Raw genomic sequence first — 18,888 nt, 5'->3', positions numbered from 1 at the left:
ACAATATGCTGAAAGGTTATTATGGATGTGTGGAAGAAGAATATCTGTATTACTTCTGCAATACGATGAATTCTTAAATACGACTCCCGTTTGGCCTACGCTCTCTGCAGGGGGATTTCCGACACAAGTCGTCATTTGTGATCTGAAAAGGGAGAGGACGATGAGGGGCGCCGTGCTGAGAGGAAGACGTGACATGTGGGACTGCGCTCCACGCTGTCTGACTAACGGAGCTGCCACAGTTCGTGCTCGGAGCTCTCAGCATGACTGAAATCCAACTACTCAAGTTTGCCAAAGGTGACAAGATTTCACAGGACGACGACATGTCAAAACTATTACACGTGTAGGGACTGAGATTCATTTGTCGACTTTTATCACCACCCACCGAATTTTCTTTTGCTAAATTACGGAGTTCTTACTTTACAGTTATTGCATGGTTTTAAACACCAACCGAGGTGGAGAGCAAAGGAGGAGTCTCTTTCCTCCGAACGTCAGTCAATCATGACGCCTTTCTACTTCTGCTTCAAAACCTTTCGTCATTTGTATAACATTTCTTTTCTACTGTTGAAATTTGTCAGACTATTTTTGATGGAATATATTTTAAAATGCCTATAGATAAAGGTTTACTTTTTTAAATATTTGTAAAATACTAACATGTGTTGTTTTTTTTATTTGGTTGTGGATAAAAAAAAAAAAACTATGTAACACTTTTAGCCACATCAAGCTGTCAGCATTTACACCTTTGCGATCAGAAGAAAGAAAGACAGATGACTTCATATCGAGATGTGGTTCTTGATCGGCGGTCTTACATATTTAATTTCTCCGCTGGGAATTCCCACTTTTCTGTTGAGAGACTTCCGTGTTCATGTTTTGTAGATAGTCTTAGTAAGAGGCTTTGAAGAGTGCCAGTCAAATGCTGTGAAACACTGCGCACAATCAGTGCTGCATTTTCTTGATTTTAAGTGTCCTTCTATGCTTGCTGTTAATCTTGTATATATTGAATTTACTGTCCAGGATAGAGTTTTGTTGTCATATGTACGTTCAGTATTACACTATAATAATGATAATAATAGTATTAATACAGGGTTTGTAAGTTAACCTTCCAGACCCAAACAAGACTAAGTTGTAATACTAGACGTGGTACATTTTACTGTGTAAAAGCCTCGATTTGGATTCTGAATAGAAACAAATTGGATGACCTGACACGGAGAACAAAGAGCTTTCTGTTACTGTGAGTGACAGTTTGTTATTTTAACTACTGACTCGCCTTTATTCAAGCTATATTTACTAAAGGTCTACAGTACATTACACAGTCTATTACAGCACATTATACACAACCAATGACATGAATCCTGGTTGATATTTGCTGATGTCCGGTCTGTTTACAAACTATCTTTTGCTAATATTTGTGCTAATTAGAGAGTATACCTCATCTAACATTTCTAACCTTTAGTCGTGGCTAAATGTTTTAGTTGGAAAGAAAGATAATGGTAGGCAAAACAGACGTGACCCAGTGAGATACAGCTGGGGTCTGGAGGGTTAACCGTTGTACTGATTGTATATAGATATTAGTTAGATATTATTTTTCTCTCTCTCGATTATGTAAAGTGGTGAAAAATGTCCTATTTGAGGCGATATGAAACTCTTTCCATTTGTAAGACTGAGAAAAGGTTTTTAAACATTTGATCGTATCATTCATAACACGTTAAATACAGAAGCCCTGAGAGCCAAGTGAGAATTTAAATTGTTTTCTCTCCCGTGGTTATGACTTAAAAAAGGGTTTTGCCTGGTGGATTTTTTATTTATATATTTGTTTTGCCAAGATCATTTTCCTTTTTTTTTCATTTGTGAAAAAAATAATATTTGGGAGGTGAAAAACAAGATCATTTTGAGATCTCAAGTTTGTTGTTGTAATAGTGATTTCACTCTAAACACAAGGAACATATATGGTGCCTTCAAATTGGGTCCGTGTTTACAAGTTAGGCCTATATGAACGCCCCCTCATGTCGTATTCACGACCTCGGAGGTGGAAAGTTTCTGAAATTTCCGAACTCACGTCTTGTGACGTGTTTTTTCATGTTGTCAGAAATGGCGGAAATTATGGAAGTTATTTTTTCGGTGCATAATAAGTTAATATATTGTTATTTTAGCCGTATATTGTTTTTCTTTGTAATTTTATAACAGGTCTGAGGAAAATGTTGATATTCCCAACGGCGTCATCTTTCTCCTCTGTCATTATACCATTGCATTTACTGCATCATGTTACCCACTTGCTAGCTCGCTAAATAGTTAGCAGCGCGACTTAACCACTTGAACGCCAAGCATATAGTGTACACAACTTCCCATGTTGTGAACACGAGCTCACGAGTTTCATTTGAAGGCACCAATACTGTGTGTTAGCAAGTTATGTGAATTAAAGCTCTCCTGGAAGAAAACATGAGCCTCTTGTGGCCAAAATGAGTATTGCAACAACAAACACAATTATTATTATTATTATTATATAGGTTATCCTGGCAAAACCTTTTTCTGCCTGTTCTTAAGTTCATAAACACAGGAGAGAAAATCCGAAAATGGATCCCAAGAATGTTTTCCTGGCCTCTCGGGGCTTCCGTACTTGAACAAGAGCTTCTTGATAGCAGCATGGCAAATTCAGTCATGATTCAGCCCTCGTATTCAGAACAAACTTCTCAGTGTTTCATAGTTCTGTTGCTTTCGGCTCCTTCTCGTCATCGCTTTGAGCTGAGCTGACGTATCAGTATTTCATGTGACTTCCAAGCAGCTCATACGAATCTCTTGTTCAGCTGTTACGAATGTTTGATAATCGGCAAGTGTGGTAAAATGTTAACTTAATATCAGTCGTGGTAGAGACGATGTGCCCAACGTTTGCACACAGGAAGAAGAAACCCTGCTCTGTCTTCTTCCAAGTCGCATTGAGGAACCAAGAGAAAACGTTTCTGAGTTCACAATGACTCCTGTTACAGGTACATTACAGTATATATGGTGAGATCACACAGATGCATACATTTCCCCCCCCCCACCCTCAGTTGTACAAATTTCATTCCTCTTAAGTGCCTTCTGCCTCTGCAGTAGTCCAGTTTCTCTACAGCCATGCTCTCTTCCTCCTCTCCATCGCTACGATTCTGTCGGAGGCTTCATGTTTCATTTAACCACACGCACGGCGTTTGAGAGGAATGATATCATCGCAAACTTCCACTTCCCTTCCTTCCATACGTATCTGCAAATTTGTAAATAGCTTTTTTTCTCATAGATTTGAAGGTGTAGACACGTTGAAGTAGAAATATAAATATATTAGTGCCTAAATATAGTGGGAATTATTTTTGGTAAAGACACATAGCACTATTAGGCAAAAGATGGATACCCAAAGCAGGGATGTTTATATATGAGCTCTGGTTTATAAAGACACACTGTCCTGACTAACTGAGGTATGTTTTTCATTTATAACACCGACAGCCGGGGGGGATTTTGATTTTTGAAACCCACCACTGCTCCACCGCTTTCAGCGATGAACACAATGTTGACTCAGTATTCATGAAAGTGACGTGCAGCTGTAATGGAGCTCTAATTATGCAGGCATTGTGAGCGTTTTATAAAGCAGAGTTCATGCAAAGTGTCAGCCACACAACAACAAAATTCATGTGCAGCAGCTCCATGTAGGCCTACATTTACCCCCCACAGGCAGCCCTGAACCAAGTCTGTCTGTAATCTGGCTGGATGCTGTCAGGCAGCGGTGGTGCAGACTGAGGACTGGTACAACAGGATGTTCTCAACCAAACTCACATACAGTAGAATGTCCATGTGGGGCCTGCTGGGGTTGTTGGTTGGTTGTTTTTTTTTGTTTTTCATTTTCGAACCACTCTGTGATTAATAAAACTCACTTCTAATATTACTGGAGACATTTGTGTTAGCTTTTTTTGTGTGTATGTGGTGAGGATTCTGCATCTGTGCTACCACTCTTGTCATTTCATAATTTTCTTCCAACCCTCCTCGACTTCCCCAGAGTCTCCCGCTGTGCACGGAAATCCTGTTCAGTATGAAATTCCATCAAATGTCCTACTGACAGCATCTTTGTTGATCTAAAGCCTTAATCTATTAGTGGGAGTTAAGCCATTTCCACTTTTCTACGCTGAAAACAGCTTTCTTGTTCCTCTCTGGTAACTGTGCCAACTGACAGCAAGTTCCTGGATGAAGAGCGTCGCAGTCAATGAGCTCAGCGGGGTAATAATAATATATGTACAGTATATACTGTATAATAATATGTTGTAGTCTGCAGCAGAGACACTTCTATTTAATTCACAGTAAAATCGTGGGATGAAAACACACCTCTAAAAACACTTGAAGTATTTCTTTGTGCATTACACCTTCATTATTTTATTCGAGGCGACAGGAAGTGACCAGGTAGAGAGATTAAGAGCAAAGGTCTCCGGCGGAATTTGAACAGGGATGTTGTGGTTTGCCGGCGGGCTCACTTTAGAGCTAGAGTGAAGATACTGGTATCATATCAAACTAGAAAACCTGATGAATCCATCGGTACCAACCATGTCATACTAGCTTGTAAGGAAAACATAAAAATAACGCTCCAAAGTTTCGCTAGATTTTGGTGAGGAAAAACTGTCATGTCCATTTTCAAAGGGGTCCCTTGACCTCTGACCTCCAGATATGTGAATGTAAATGGGTTCTATGGGTACCTACGAGTCTCCCCTTTACAGACATGCCCACTTTATGATAATCACATGCACTTTTAGACTTTTTAATTACATAAACTGGGCATCACTGTAAAGCTGAGACTCTTGTGGATCCAATGAGCCCAAATGTATTCATGTGTGATGACGTTAGTCCCCGTAGGAGACATTTCATTGACCTCACTGTATAAAATGACCTGTGGTGACCTCTAGGATAATTACAGCCTCATGAAACTTTACAGCCACAAACTAGAGACCTAGAGCATTCAGAGGATGGATGGCTTTCCTAGCTGGATTGACAATAAGGGGGTTTCTGAGCAGTTTACGCAACAGAAGTGCAACGCCATCCAATCGCTGGAAAATTTGATTCTTGCAGAAATCTCCAAATGACAAAAGTTTTTGATCCCAAAATCAAAGCATGGCTTTTTCTCTGGTGTTCCTCAAGGCCTTGGTGTCTTAATGTGGTATTTTGGAGGGATTATTGATAATTTTTTATAATTTTTGGAGTGGAAAAAATTGTTAAATTTAGCACTAAATCCGTGTAACAAATGGTATCAACCCAAAAATTGCTGCAGCAAATTATGAGACATAAAAGAGCATGGGGATGATCATCATATACTTCTATCATAATGTTCTAAATATAGACATTATAGATACATTCCAGTTTTTCTGTCGACGGCTGCAGTGAACAGACAGACAGAGCAGAGAGCTGCAAACACAAGTGTGTTCAGAGCAGACACGGTAGTGAGGAGAAAAAGAGACGGATGTAGCCTGTTTAGAAAATATCACAGCACGATGTGATGAACTGACACACTGACAAGACATTTGTCTGAATCAGAGCGAGGCTACAGCTGCACCAACTGCTCCCAACCGTACATGGACAATTGGTTTCAGCTAAGGGCTCTGCTTGTTAAAGGTTTGAAGTCATCTGTCCAAACACGAGAGGGAGTTGTAGAATTTCACCGTGTGACACTCAGATGTTCCAGCAGGCTGTTGAGGGACAATTTTAGACTTCTTTTACCGTCTCAAAAGTGAGTCATTGTTATGAAAGGACGTTGTTACGACTCGGTTCGTGCAAAAATAAAAGCCCCCAGGGGAGTCATTTAACTGTTGTCAAGTTTGATTATAAAACTATTCACAAAGGAGGATCATTATAATCTTTTTTTCACAAGTCACCAGAACTAATTACACATTTAAGAAAATCTGTTCCCAGAGGAGCCTTGTAATGAGCTAAAGTGACACACACACATATACACAATAACCACTTCTTCCTCTGTACACATCATATTTCATATTGTTGTAGATGTGTCAGTGCATATGTATGTGAAACATGGTGTTGACTGACGTATCAGATTATTGGCACATTTGCTTTTTAATCAAAAATGTGGCAATGACCAGTTTAAAAAGCTTTTTTTATCCTATCAAGAATGTTTTTTTAAATGTTTCCATGTGCAAATGGAAATGTTAAAATACTGAATATTGGCTTCATATATCAGGAATGCAAAAACCTTAACTTAAGTTGAACTATAACGAGGGCTCTTGGGTTGATCCGTGTCCTGTTGTTATTTAACTCTGCTCTCTAGTGGTGCGGCACCGCCATCACAGAGCTGCTTCTTTTCCCCTCATTTGAGAGACTGAGTGAAAGTCAATGCAAGAAAAACAATCATAACTTGACAGTAAATGTTAATATTGATACGCAGATGCATTTATTTTTATTGTGACAATTCCAGACACCAAAATCAGTTTAATGGAGCTGCTTCAAAATTGTAAATCTCTTGTGCTTAGAAGTAGTACAACATGCTGTCTGTGTTTTTCACCATCAGTCAGTGAAATTAGAAAAGAAAAGAGAAAAAAAAAGATCTTGGAAATGTGATAATGTTGGAAGATGTTATGACAATGAAGGCTTGAACCTCATTTTACAGCTAAACAGTACAGAGATTTTTTTTATTTCAAAAGTTCAATACAATATAATCACATGTTCACATATTTTTGGTTTAATTTACAGAAGAATCTCTCAAACATTTCGAAGAAAATATCATACTAACAAAGATTGAGATATTACTCACTGTCAACAATCCCAGTTTTTCGACAGATGAGATTTATATAATTAATTTGATTATTATTCTAGCAAAAATATTATATACATAAAATGATATAGCTTAAAAGAATACCCTTCTTTTTTTATTTTTAAAGATACTGATTTTAAAACATATTTGATCATGATTGATGACTTAAAACTCAAAAATGTTAAATTGAATAAAACTATTAAATTGTTTAGACATTTTAAATTGATTCCAATTGTTTAACAGACCCCGAATGTTTTTTTGTTTTTTATTTTGTTTTTATTCATCTTTTCCTTTCATTACAGTTTATTTGTTGTGCAGTTTATAATTTATTTTTATTTTATTTTTAGACTGTATAATATTGCTCGCCATCCAATCACCGAAAAATACAATTCTTGCAGAAATTATGATGAATCCCAAATCACAGCATGGGTTTTTCTATGGTGTTCCTCAAGGTCTTGTTGTCTTAATGTGGTATTTTGGAGGTTTCTTGATCATTTTTATCAATTCTCCAGTGGTAAAAAAAATTGTTAAATTTAGCGCCAAATCTGTGTAACAAATGGTATCACCCAAAAATTGATGCAACAACTTATGAGACATAATAGAGCATGGGGATGACCTCTGTCATAATGTTCTAAACCCTTATACACTTTCACAATTTATTTTAATTGATTAATTAATTTCTATTTCTTATTTTTTTCGAGCATTATTTGCAGAATTTGAATGAAAAATCTGAACATGCGATTATATTGTATTGAACTTTTGAAATAAAGTATTAAAAAAAAAAGGACTCAAATGTACGGGTTTATTTGTTGTATAGTTTATAATTCATTTTTATATTGTATAATATTTTTTGCAGAATTTTAATGAAAAATCTGAACATGCAATCATATTGTATTGAACTTTTAAAATAAAGTATTAAAAAAAAGGACTTAAATAGACGGTGTTTCTTATATATATATATATATATATATATTATTTTATATAATTTTATATTGTATAATTTTTTTGCAGAATTTTAATGAAAAATCTGAACATGCGATTATATTGTATTGAACTTTTGAAATAAAGTATTAAAAAAAAAAGGACTCAAATAGACGGTGTTTCTACTGCCTGTTGATCAAGGCCTATTGAAGGAGGTTAAGCTCACGCGTCATCATCACATCATGTGATAGGGGTACCACACATGCGCAGTAAAATCTGGTATGCACACAGCTATACTGCGCATTGGTCGTACCGCCTGTGTCCTAGCCTCCTTTAATAGGCCTTGCTGTTGATACCGTGGATTTGATTGGTTAATACCATCACGTGACTGTCCGCGCATGCGCACTCAACCGGTTGTAACTGGAAATATTCAATAATCTGGGAAGCAGTTTTCACTTGAACCCTCTGAGCAACAACCTGTCTGTCTCCGTCTCCGTCTCTGTCTGTCTCTGTCTCCGGGACAGACAGCCTCACCGACCAGCAGCCATGAGCTTCTTCGGTTTCGGTCAAAGCGCGGACATCGACATCGTCCTGAACGACGCCGAGACGAGAAAGAAAGCCGAGCACAAGAGCGAAGACGGCAGGAAGGACAAATATTTCCTGTTCTACGACGGAGAGACGGTGTCCGGCAGGCTCAACGTGACGCTGAAGCACCCTGGCAAGAGGCTGGAGCACAACGGCGTCAAGATAGAGTTCATCGGGCAGATAGGTGAGCTGCTGGTGGAGCTACAGCTGCTGTCTGCACCACTAAACACTCTTTATTCCGTGTGTCTGGACGGTGTGAAGCACGTGAACGTCTCACCGTCGTTCACAAGTGTCAGTTTGAAGTGTCAGTTGGTCTCGTGACAGATGTTGGGTGCAAGCTGACGTCAGCTGACACATCATCAGCCATTGGCTAGCTGTGTCATTGACCTTTGACCCTTGTGTTGTTGTTTTTAATGTGGAGCTGTTCTGTCAGACTGTGACTTTCATACTAAGAAGTTGACAGGTGGTAGTCCAGGGCTGATGTTAAACATCATGCAACTGGTAGTGGCAAAGAAAAGTTGCTGTTGTGCTATATTAGCAAACTGATCTTGAATATACAACTGCTCTAACTGAAGATGAATTCAGCAGTGGGATTTTATCTGTTCAAAATGTACATTAAAGGGAGAGTTGTCAAGTATTTAATCCTCTTATCAACATGGGAGTGGACAAATATGCTGCTTTATGCAAATTAATGTATATATTTATTATTGGAAATCAATTAACAACACAAAACAATGACAAATATTGTCCAGAAACCCTCACAGGTACTGCATTTAGCATAAAAAATATGCTGAAATCATAACATGTCAAACTGCAGCCCAACAGGCAACAACAGCTGTCAGTGTGTCAGTGTGCTGACTTGACTATGACTTGCCCCAAAACTGCATGTGATCATCATAAAGTGGGCATGTCTATAAAGACATTTAACCTCCTTCCTGACAAGCTAGTGTGGCATGGTTGGTACCGATGGATTTATTAGTTTTTTTCTAGTTTCATATGATACCAGGATCTTCAATCACAAGTTGTGTTAATGTGTTGTTAAAACAAATTTGCGTTAAGGCGTTACTATCGCGTTATCTTTGACAGCCCTAGTATTTTTACAAGAAAAGGTAGTCCTTCATTTAGTCTAGCTACAGCTTGTTTGCATCCTTTCAAAGGTACATACTGTTTGATTTTAATTTATTGTTTTAATTGATTAAAATTCAGCCTGCCTAGTTTAGCTGAGTTTGCAGCAGCAATAGGGATTTCCTCTTATTTTGTCCTCACCAGACCCGTCGAGCATAAATGCATCTTGACATTTAACATCACCCCACCCTTTTCCCTTTTTCTGTTCACCACCATTTCTCTCCAAATAAAGGAGAAGCAGAAGTACTTTGGATCAGGGGTGGAAGGGCAAAATGGAATCCTTAAATGGCCTTTGTAAAAAAAAAAAAAGAAACTGAGGGTGTTAATATAGATTGTTACAGGTTGTTCAGAGCTGCAGTGGATGAAATAAGATGAACAATATTCAAGACAAACCTATTACCATTTTCTTCTGTCATCAAATCATATCTTGACTCTTTTCATCTGTCAGCACTGAAGGAAAAGCTTGTGCAAACTCTTTCTTATCAAACTGCTCCACTGTAGCCGTCTGATGCTGGTAATGTGTCTTTTCCAGAGCTGTACTATGACAGAGGGAACCACCACGAGTTTGTGTCTCTTGTGAAAGACTTGGCTCGGCCAGGGGAGCTCACGCAGTCGCAGACGTTTGACTTTGAGTTCACACATGTGGAGAAACCCTACGAGTCCTACACGGGTCAGAACGTCAAATTACGGTAAGCTCTACTGTGCATGAATTATTTGCAATGTATATTTTGTAGATATTTCCCACATGCACCGTACACTTCTATTTAAAAGCACTGTAACATAATAGTTCATATCAACATTCATGTTGGCGGGCAAAGGGTTTTCCACTAGTTTGAATCTTAAAGGGAAAATTTGCCACCTTTTATGTGGATCAGTGTTGATGGTAAATGTAGTCGATTGAAGCAATAAATTCCCCAGTGTGGGCTGTATTCACCCAGAAAGCTGAGTTCTCCTGCTCTCAGAGCTGTGTCAGCTCTGCCTACATGTACCAGGATGCATTGCCCGTGAGTTTCTGACACCTGGAGGGTCCCCGCCGGGCGTCAGAAATGTCCTCTTGCACGACTAATGCAGCCGCAGCCTCGGCCTGATATAGCTGTTACATGTTAACGGCTAAGGAATAGTTAACATAGTATAGTATAGTTATAACATGTTAAGGAATAGTTTGAGAGTTATGAGAAGATTAATACCACTCATTTGTTATATAGGGTTATGTGAAGGGCTTTGTCCCAATGTGGCCGCTGTAAAGAGGATACCCCACAACTTATTAAGTTTGTCATTCCATTTTTCATTCATCCACCAACTTCTGTTGGTTGTGTACTGAGCAGAGCAGCCCAACAGGGCCTCTCGCTGATTATAGTGTTACATACAGTCTGGTAGTCTTGTTTCATAGCCATGTGACCTTTTTCTTTTTTCTTACAGCTACTTTCTGAGGGCGACAGTAAGCCGGAGACTGAATGACATCAGCAAAGAGCTGGACATTGTGGTGCACACACTCAGCTCCTACCCTGAGCTCAACTCCTCCATCAAGATGGAAGTGGGGATCGAGGACTGTCTACACATCGAGTTTGAGTACAATAAATCCAAGTATGATTTTCTAATATCCACTAAAATAACTCTAACTATCTTACACCAAAGCGGCGCAGCGCAACTGTCATTTGCTAATTTCAGACCGACGCAGTTGTCATTTTCACGCCCAGCGTCCACGTTGTGCAAGTAGCAGATGTACTGGCGCCCATCTATGCACCCATGGGCATGTTGGTCTTAAAATGAGTTGTGGTCAGGTGCTTTGTTGGCACATTGTTATCTTGAGGCAGCAGAAAGCGATTGCGCCAACAGTAACCTGGTCTAAGGATTTTCCTGCTATTTAAATAGTAAGATGCGTCTACAGGAAGGTTCACAACACGTGTACACTCTGCTTGTTACACACACAGGGACGCAGCAGCTCCTCTTCCTCAGTTAAATAGTGTCGGCGCTAGAACAAGGTTTTTATTTATCTCAAGGAAAACACTAAATTCAGGCGACAATTCAGAATATAATGAAGTGAGGCTCTCAGGTATTCTGTACTGTTCATCCTTCAGCGCTCTCAGCGCTCCTCGCCGTGACCAGAGAGATCACGGTGCATCTGTGGCGTCTCCTCTCATCATCCCTCTGTGCGAGTGTAGGCGTTGGCTGCTTCAAAGTTTTACGGGCCCTCTCCCCCTAAACGGCGGCGTTTTGAGGCTGATGGATCCGTGCGTTACACACCGCCTCACCAACAGCGCCCGGCTGCAAAGAGAATTCCACTCAGCCGGTCTGAGCCCCCCCCCCGTGGGTTGCATCCGAAAGTAATACAGTTTTCATTATTTAACCATACATGTTTATCATATTTAGCCTGGTGCTTATTATCATATCATAAATTTTGCCTCCTGCGCCGGTTAAATAGGTTACCACTCAGATGGAGTTGTTGATGGAACAGAGGATTGGCAGACGGCGGAGGCAGAGGGTCCACCGACCAACGACCACATACATCTGCTCGCACACTTTCACTTCCCACACGAGCAGATCCGTTTCCTCAGCAGAAAACCAATCGCTTCTCCAATCTGCCGAATCTGCCTTTTAAATAGCGACGCGCCCAGTGCAGGAACACCTGACTTTAAAAGGGAATGGGAGACGACTCTCAGATTGGTTTAATTCCTGTTACAACCAAAACACACCTATGATTAATTAAGAGATCAAATGGATATTATTATGCGCCGCTTAACTAGCAAAAGAGGAGCTGGACACGCCCTAAATGCGCCATGATGCACTTTAGACCGTGTGCTGTACAGTAGATTGTTTAAATAGGATCCTAAGTTCTTTCCTTTTGATCAGAATTGTATCTTAATTCATTGATTATGCCTGTTTTCTTTAGGAAAGCAAGATAGAGCGGGAAAACGGCTGCTTGGTTTTGACAGATCATACCATTTTGCTTGCAGGTATCACCTTAGAGATGTGATTGTCGGGAAGATTTACTTCCTGCTGGTGAGGATTAAGATCAGACATATGGAAATTGACATCATCAAGCGGGAGACGACTGGCACGGGGCCCAACGTCTACCACGAGAACGACACCATCGCAAAGTATGAGATCATGGACGGTGCACCAGTCAGAGGTAATGTTTTAATGATAATCCTCAGTTGATAATGTTATGTAATGTACCTGATAATGAACTGTGTTTCGGTTGTGAGTTTAGTTGTCACACGCTTACATCTGCTTCTGCCTTCTTGTGCTGCAGGAGAGTCCATCCCCATCAGGCTGTTTCTAGCAGGCTATGAGATGACGCCCACCATGAGGGACATTAACAAGAAGTTCTCGGTGCGGTACTACCTCAACCTGGTCCTCATAGATGAGGAGGAACGACGCTATTTCAAACAGCAGGTACGCACACTGCACTAATGGCTTCATGTTGGCTCGGAAGTTATCTGTGCTTCATTCAACAGCTCTTATGGGAGTCATTGGCACAATCCCCTCTATTCCATACCATGTTGTACAGTATATCATTAGTCTTGTATTGTATGGTTGCAGGAGATTACCCTGTGGAGGAAAGGTGACATAGTGAGGAAGAGTATGTCTCACCAGGCGATCATCGCCTCCCAGCGCTTCGAAGGCACCTCCCATCCAGAGAAGAACCTGACGCAGAGCAACGAGGAGGAAGAGGACAGCTAAAGCCCAGCATGCACTTCACCCTCGTGTAGTGAGTGTCTGAGCGAACACGGCGCAGAAATTGTCAGCAAACTCTGAATGTGAATCTCATTTGTTTGCGTTGAGATGGAATGTGCTGCAGTGTTTTTCAAGATGTGTGTGAGAGTGTGAGAGAGGTGTGTGTGTCAAGGGAACAAACAGTCCGACTTAGACTGTAGTTACAAGTCATTCTGTTTGTTTTAACCACCTTGAAGTACCAGCTGGGTGGAGTTTACCACATTATTACCACATAATTTCTCTGTCTACACAAAATTTACTTTTTTTAAGTGCTTGATTAAACCTTTATGGCATTTACTATACAGTTCAGTGGGGCAAACTTCACCCGTTAGATGCACTTAAATAGAATGTGCAAGTACTGTTCGACCAATAACGTGAATTCACGTGTGTGCGTGTGTATGAATGTACAGTATGAAAGCCACCACGGGTGTATTTCTAACAACTTTTCCTTCAGACTACTTACTCGGCTGGAAGATTGCGCTGTGCAGAAACTGTAGTCTTTTACAGTAGGTTCCTAAAAAAGTGGGTTAACATTGACAATAGATCTTACAGTACATCTCTGTATGTCTCCTCAAAGGAATGGGACATTAATTCATTTCAGATTATTTAGAGAAACAGACCCTCTAATTTGGTTTTAAAAAATGTGCCTCTTAATTTTAAAAAGTGAGCAATTACTTAAGTACAAGACTTAAAAAAAATGCTCTAAATGAAGAAATATACATTTACATATTTGTATAAGACGATGCTTAAAATATTTTCATACATTCCAAGGCTCTCACCAGAAATAGGCATAACTGTAGAGTATTTATTTTTTAACAAAAAATCCATTCTTAAACAGCATTTTCCACGCGTGATCATGCTTCAGTTTGGTCGGGGGCTCGTTGTCAGGCGCTGCCACCGCTGCTAGAACAACCGTGGCACACTTGAGCGCTGTGGGATTCTTCTTCCAACGTTGTAACCGTGTCTGTCTCTGATAGTTTGAAGCCCTGCTTTCTTATTTGCACTATGATCTCATTCTGCTTTTATTCTGCTCTCAGTGCTGTTTATAAACTGGACTCATGGCAGTGTTCAGAAGTAGAGTGAAAAATCGGACTCTTCAAATCTAACATGGACAGTATTATACCTGTGTTTATAGATGCTTAATAGACTAGTTAGCTTTGTGCCTGAGGGTTTATTGCCAAAAATGATTCAGTGCAGAGAACATTCACCACACTGCTACGCCCTTTCTCCCCCATGTCTCCCACTTTTCATGAAATAAAAAAAAAAATGGGTTTAGTGCCAAGAAGGTTTCAAATAATGTTATTGTGAAAAAAAATTATGTACAAAAAATGCAACTCTGTCATATTGAGAACTTAAATTAAAGTTCTGAAACTCTCTATATTTTCCAAATAAGTATAATCAGGGTTTTGTGTTGCTTCTGGTCAGGGAGAGGAGATAATGGAGTTCCTGTGCCATTACTCCGTTCTGAAACACTTGAGTACAAAGTGTGAAGCACTGAAACCGACCCCGGCACCCTGGCCTGATACTTTATGCTTGACAAGCTTACGCTGTGCAGCTTCGCAAAATCCATCACCGTGTATCATATTAAAGTTTTAGACATTTTTTTTATATTTCATACTTTTACTGGCAGAGTAAGGCGAGTTTTAGTATTCTGTTGTCGTCCACTGAGAATACGGGATAACGTGATATGAGCAGACGAGATACTTTTATTTCTATTCCCGTAGCTTGACTTAAAGGACCAGTATGTAACATTTAGGGGGATCTATTGGCAGAAATGGTATATAATATTAATAAGTATGTTTTCTTTAGCGTATAATCACCTGATAATAACAATCGTTGTGTTTTCGTTAGCTTAGACTGACCCGTTTATATCTACATGGGGAGTCCGCAGTGTTGCACCGCCATGTTTCTACAGTAGCCCAGAACGGACAAACCAAACTGTTAACTTTTCCTGCTTGGGCCAGAGTCGATTACTCGCTCCTTTCACCGCCGCCGCTGCTCTCTCTCTCTCTTGCTTCACCACTCACCTCCCCCATACACACTGGCTCTGCTCCAACTGGCTCTAGAGAGGGTCATCCGCGTTTTCACGTCGGCCACCAGAGCTCTCCAACACGCTTGGCACACAGAAGAAGCTGCAGATTTCCTTCAGCTTCAGGAGTTTTCCTTCTTGGAAGATTTATTCCTTTGGCATGCTATTGATGGTGGCAGAAATCACAGACAGCCGGACAGTTAGTACATTGGCTGTCTGAGGTGAATAAACACAAATGACCCTGTGCTCAAATTAGCACGTATGAAGCAGGGCAAAAATGTATGTCTGAACACATATTTAGAAAGATTTATGACACTTTGGTCCTACTGGCCACTATTAAATAAAGCCTTGATAAAGAAGACATGATTGTTGTCCTCTCATATGGCACCTTTATGATCACACAAACTTATGTCTTTTTTTTTTAGTAAACTTATCAAGAATAGGATTACGTAAAATATAGATCTTGTGTATGGAAAATTGTCATAATTTTCTTACAGTTCTTAAGTTGTAGAGAATGTATTCTGCAATATTTTGACATTTATTTTGGCTGTTACCTCCATTGATATAATAACACTTCACTGAAATCTGTTGAAGGAAAAAAAAGTACCATACAAGAAAGCCAAAGCAAGTTTGGAGTACATACAGTATGTGTCTCTTTAGTTGTTCTTTTATGTGACTGTGATTTGACTGGTACAGACACACAGCAGCTAAACTAACCCAGCTTGTAATAGAGAGTAAACTGAGATTGAAACAGGAAAGAATAATGAAATGTACAGTGTAAATGCAAAATGTAAATGCAATCCTTCTCCTATTTTGTTTATTTTCACATCATATTTTATCTCCCTGTCTATAAATGTTGATTTAAAATCATTTTATATTCCTGTTTTACTTTGAATTAAAAGGGAGCAACTGGAAAATGCATCTTCTCTGTGTTCTGATTTCCATTCTCTCTTACTGGGTCCTGATTAACACATCTATCGTTTCAGGCACTGGTTCAACTGCCCAAGCTCAATCCTCTCTCACTAATATGGATGCTGTCACATATTTTTGCATATTTTTCTTCCTAAAAACCTCAAAATGACAAATATTAGACTACGCTGTAGTGTGCCAGGGCATCAGGGAGAAGGCGGCCGACGCTAACAGACTCAACGAGGTCATCAGGGAAGCAGGTTCTGTCCTGGGAGTCGAACTGGAGTCTTTGGTGGAGGTGTCGGAGAGGAGGATGCTGAGGAAACTACTCAGTATTAGGGACAGCGCCTTTCATCCTCTGCACGCCACACTGGAGTCATACCAGAGCACCTTCAGCCGTAGACTGAGACCACCTAGGTGCACCACAGAACGCCACAGGAGGTCTTTCCTACCAGTGACCATCAGACTATACAACTCCTCCCCCTTCTGCAGGAAAGACAGTTGAAAACACCGGACACTGAGAACAAAAATAATATCAATATCATGTGCAATACTACTTTTTCCATTCTCATATGCAATATCACCTTTTCACTTTGTGCATTAATGTCCATCATGTGCAATATGACTTCCTTTTCTGTTTTTTTACTTATCTTATTTACTCTTTTTACTAAATGTATCTTACTTTATTGTTATTCTATTAGGCACTGGTGCTAGCAATAGTACTTTTTATTTTATACACTTGTTGTAATTTTGAGCAATCTCTTGCACAAGAATTTCCTTGGGGATTAATAAAGTTCTATCTTATCTTATCTTAAACAAATAATGGTCTCATCTAATGAAAAGAAAAAGGACACGATGATGAGTTCCATAGTTGTCTACAGTTCTACATCTAAAGGCTGAGAGGCAATCAGCGTTTAGGAGTGTAGGTGTGGCTGTTGTAAATCACATCACCATCATCTAGCACAACAATCTTCTATCTACCAGACAGGGAAACAAGACTTGTGTCTGTATAAAGACACAAGTCTTTGCACATGAGTTCAGGCGTCACATGCATTCATGAGGAGCTGTTGGATCGCTGCATGTTTGGTGGACAAGTCCTGTTCATTTTGTTGGAAATATAATTTTTTTAATATGGAATAGGGGTTTTAAAATCATCATGATTGTCCTCAGTAAATGCTACATCCAGTCTTCTCCCTGTATGGAACAGATGTTGTCACTAGAGGGCAGGTTTGGATCAGATGTCTTTATGAGCTAGATTGTCTGAGAAAAAGAAGGAAATAATTAGTGTAAGTGAAGGCCGTTGTTAATCTGCATTACTCAAACCTGTGATTATTATATCTGTCAAACGAGTGTAAGGAAAGTCCTCAGAAATAAAGCAGAAACTTGGAGCTCCTGAGGCAAAATCTTTTGGCTTTTATGGAGCGTGCAGACCGCTACAACTTTCCAATGACTCATTCATCACAGTAAACAGGGAGCCAAACTATCAGCCGCATGATATTATGTGATGAATGTGCCTTCTCCATATCTCAGAATGTGTTCTATATGTAAAAGACAACATTGCTGCTAAAGACTAAAAGGGTGAAGGTTCTATTATGTCAGTGGAAATAGATGCGGTTGAGTATGCAAAGCAGTTCAAGCGGACTCTTTTCATCCTCACATGCAAATGTCCAGACTGCTACACCTGTCCAAATGTGCTCACACAGCCTGAGGGCAGCAGCAGCTGTGGCGTCTTTGCTTGTTCGTTGAACATTTTAAAGAGAAAGGAATTTGTGGAACTCGTTTTTTTTTTTTAGAATAAGGTGTGTTCACCAAAAATCAATGTTTGATTTTGAAGTAATCTAAAAGTATTTCAGATTAGATTACATTCTTTTTGTAATCCAATGGATTATGTTACCAATTACAAAGATTGCCATGTATTCAGTAACCTGACCCACAACCCTGGTTGTCTCTAACGTAGGCTGGCCAGTGAGGGAGTGAACCCGCTCACTGTAGGACTCCAGTCCGGTCTCGGTCTCCATTCTCTAGTCCATTTTTCTTGTCACAAGTCTTGCACTTGTCTCGGACTCGTGTCTTGGTGGACTTGGACTTGTCTTGTGGTGTCAGGCTCAAGTTGTTCCTGGCGGCTGATTCGTCCTCGTCCATGCTATGTTCATAAATAATAATCTCAATACATAAATTCAAAATGAAAATGTCCTTGCTTGTGGGCATACTTGGGGGTGGTGGTTCGCCTGGGGTAGAAACGTCAGTCGCAAATATCGGATCAAATTCCAGGTTTATTAATGAACGTAACGTTAGATTGTAATGGTTCTATGTATTCAGTTTGATGTTAGCAGATAGATCAAGATTATTTCTGTCCATCCTAACTCCTTCATCACTACATTAGTGCCTATTATGGTCTAGAACAGAACTCGATTTGCTCTGGACTCGGTTTTGACTTGGTCTTGACTGACTTAGGACTTGGTCTCGACTCGGACTCGACTGGACCTGGTCTTGGACTTAGTTAAATGAGAGACAACATGTCTTTGAGTTGGGGGCAATAGACGCGCTGCCCACTCTGGGCCATCCTCTCCTGGCTCGGCTCCTGTGAAGGACCGGCTGAAGAGACCGTCCCACTGTGGTCCACGCACACTCTACACGCAGCATTGTGGTGCCGGCAGCCTTGTTTGGTGGGGTGAGTGTTGAGGACATATATACGGCAGTGTCATGGTCCACGCCTTGTCCGTTCATACGGTTCGATCTCTTGGACATACCGGGCTCCTTTTCAGGGTTTGTGCTCGCTGGAACAACACAGGACCGGTGAACAGGGTGGGGTGTGTGTGTCAGTTGTGGTACACCTGAC

General features: G+C 40.2%; 2 protein-coding genes across 2 annotated transcripts in view; both read left to right on the top strand.

Annotated features, from left to right (window-relative positions):
* Positions 1-3,906, top strand: part of jam3b (junctional adhesion molecule 3b) — a 44,968-nt gene extending 41,062 nt beyond the window's left edge. Inside the window, exon 9 of the mRNA XM_074610059.1 lies at positions 111-3,906. Coding sequence (XP_074466160.1) covers positions 111-146 — 36 coding nt within the window. The 3' untranslated portion in view covers positions 147-3,906. The remainder of the gene's footprint in view (positions 1-110) is intronic.
* Positions 3,907-8,082: 4,176 nt separating this feature from the next.
* On the top strand, positions 8,083-16,061 carry LOC141752279 (vacuolar protein sorting-associated protein 26B-like). Its single transcript, XM_074610072.1, has 6 exons — positions 8,083-8,453; positions 9,927-10,083; positions 10,814-10,978; positions 12,349-12,524; positions 12,648-12,790; positions 12,938-16,061. Exons 1-6 carry the CDS (start codon positions 8,231-8,233, stop codon positions 13,076-13,078), a joined length of 1,005 nt encoding a protein of 334 aa, XP_074466173.1. The 5' UTR covers positions 8,083-8,230; the 3' UTR covers positions 13,079-16,061.
* The last annotated feature ends 2,827 nt before the right edge of the window (positions 16,062-18,888 follow it).

This window comes from Sebastes fasciatus, chromosome 16 (assembly GCF_043250625.1).
Source record: "Sebastes fasciatus isolate fSebFas1 chromosome 16, fSebFas1.pri, whole genome shotgun sequence".
NCBI lineage: Eukaryota > Metazoa > Chordata > Actinopteri > Perciformes > Sebastidae > Sebastes > Sebastes fasciatus.
The sequence above is the reverse complement of the archived record's forward strand: the minus strand, read 5'-3'. Positions and strand labels throughout refer to the sequence as shown.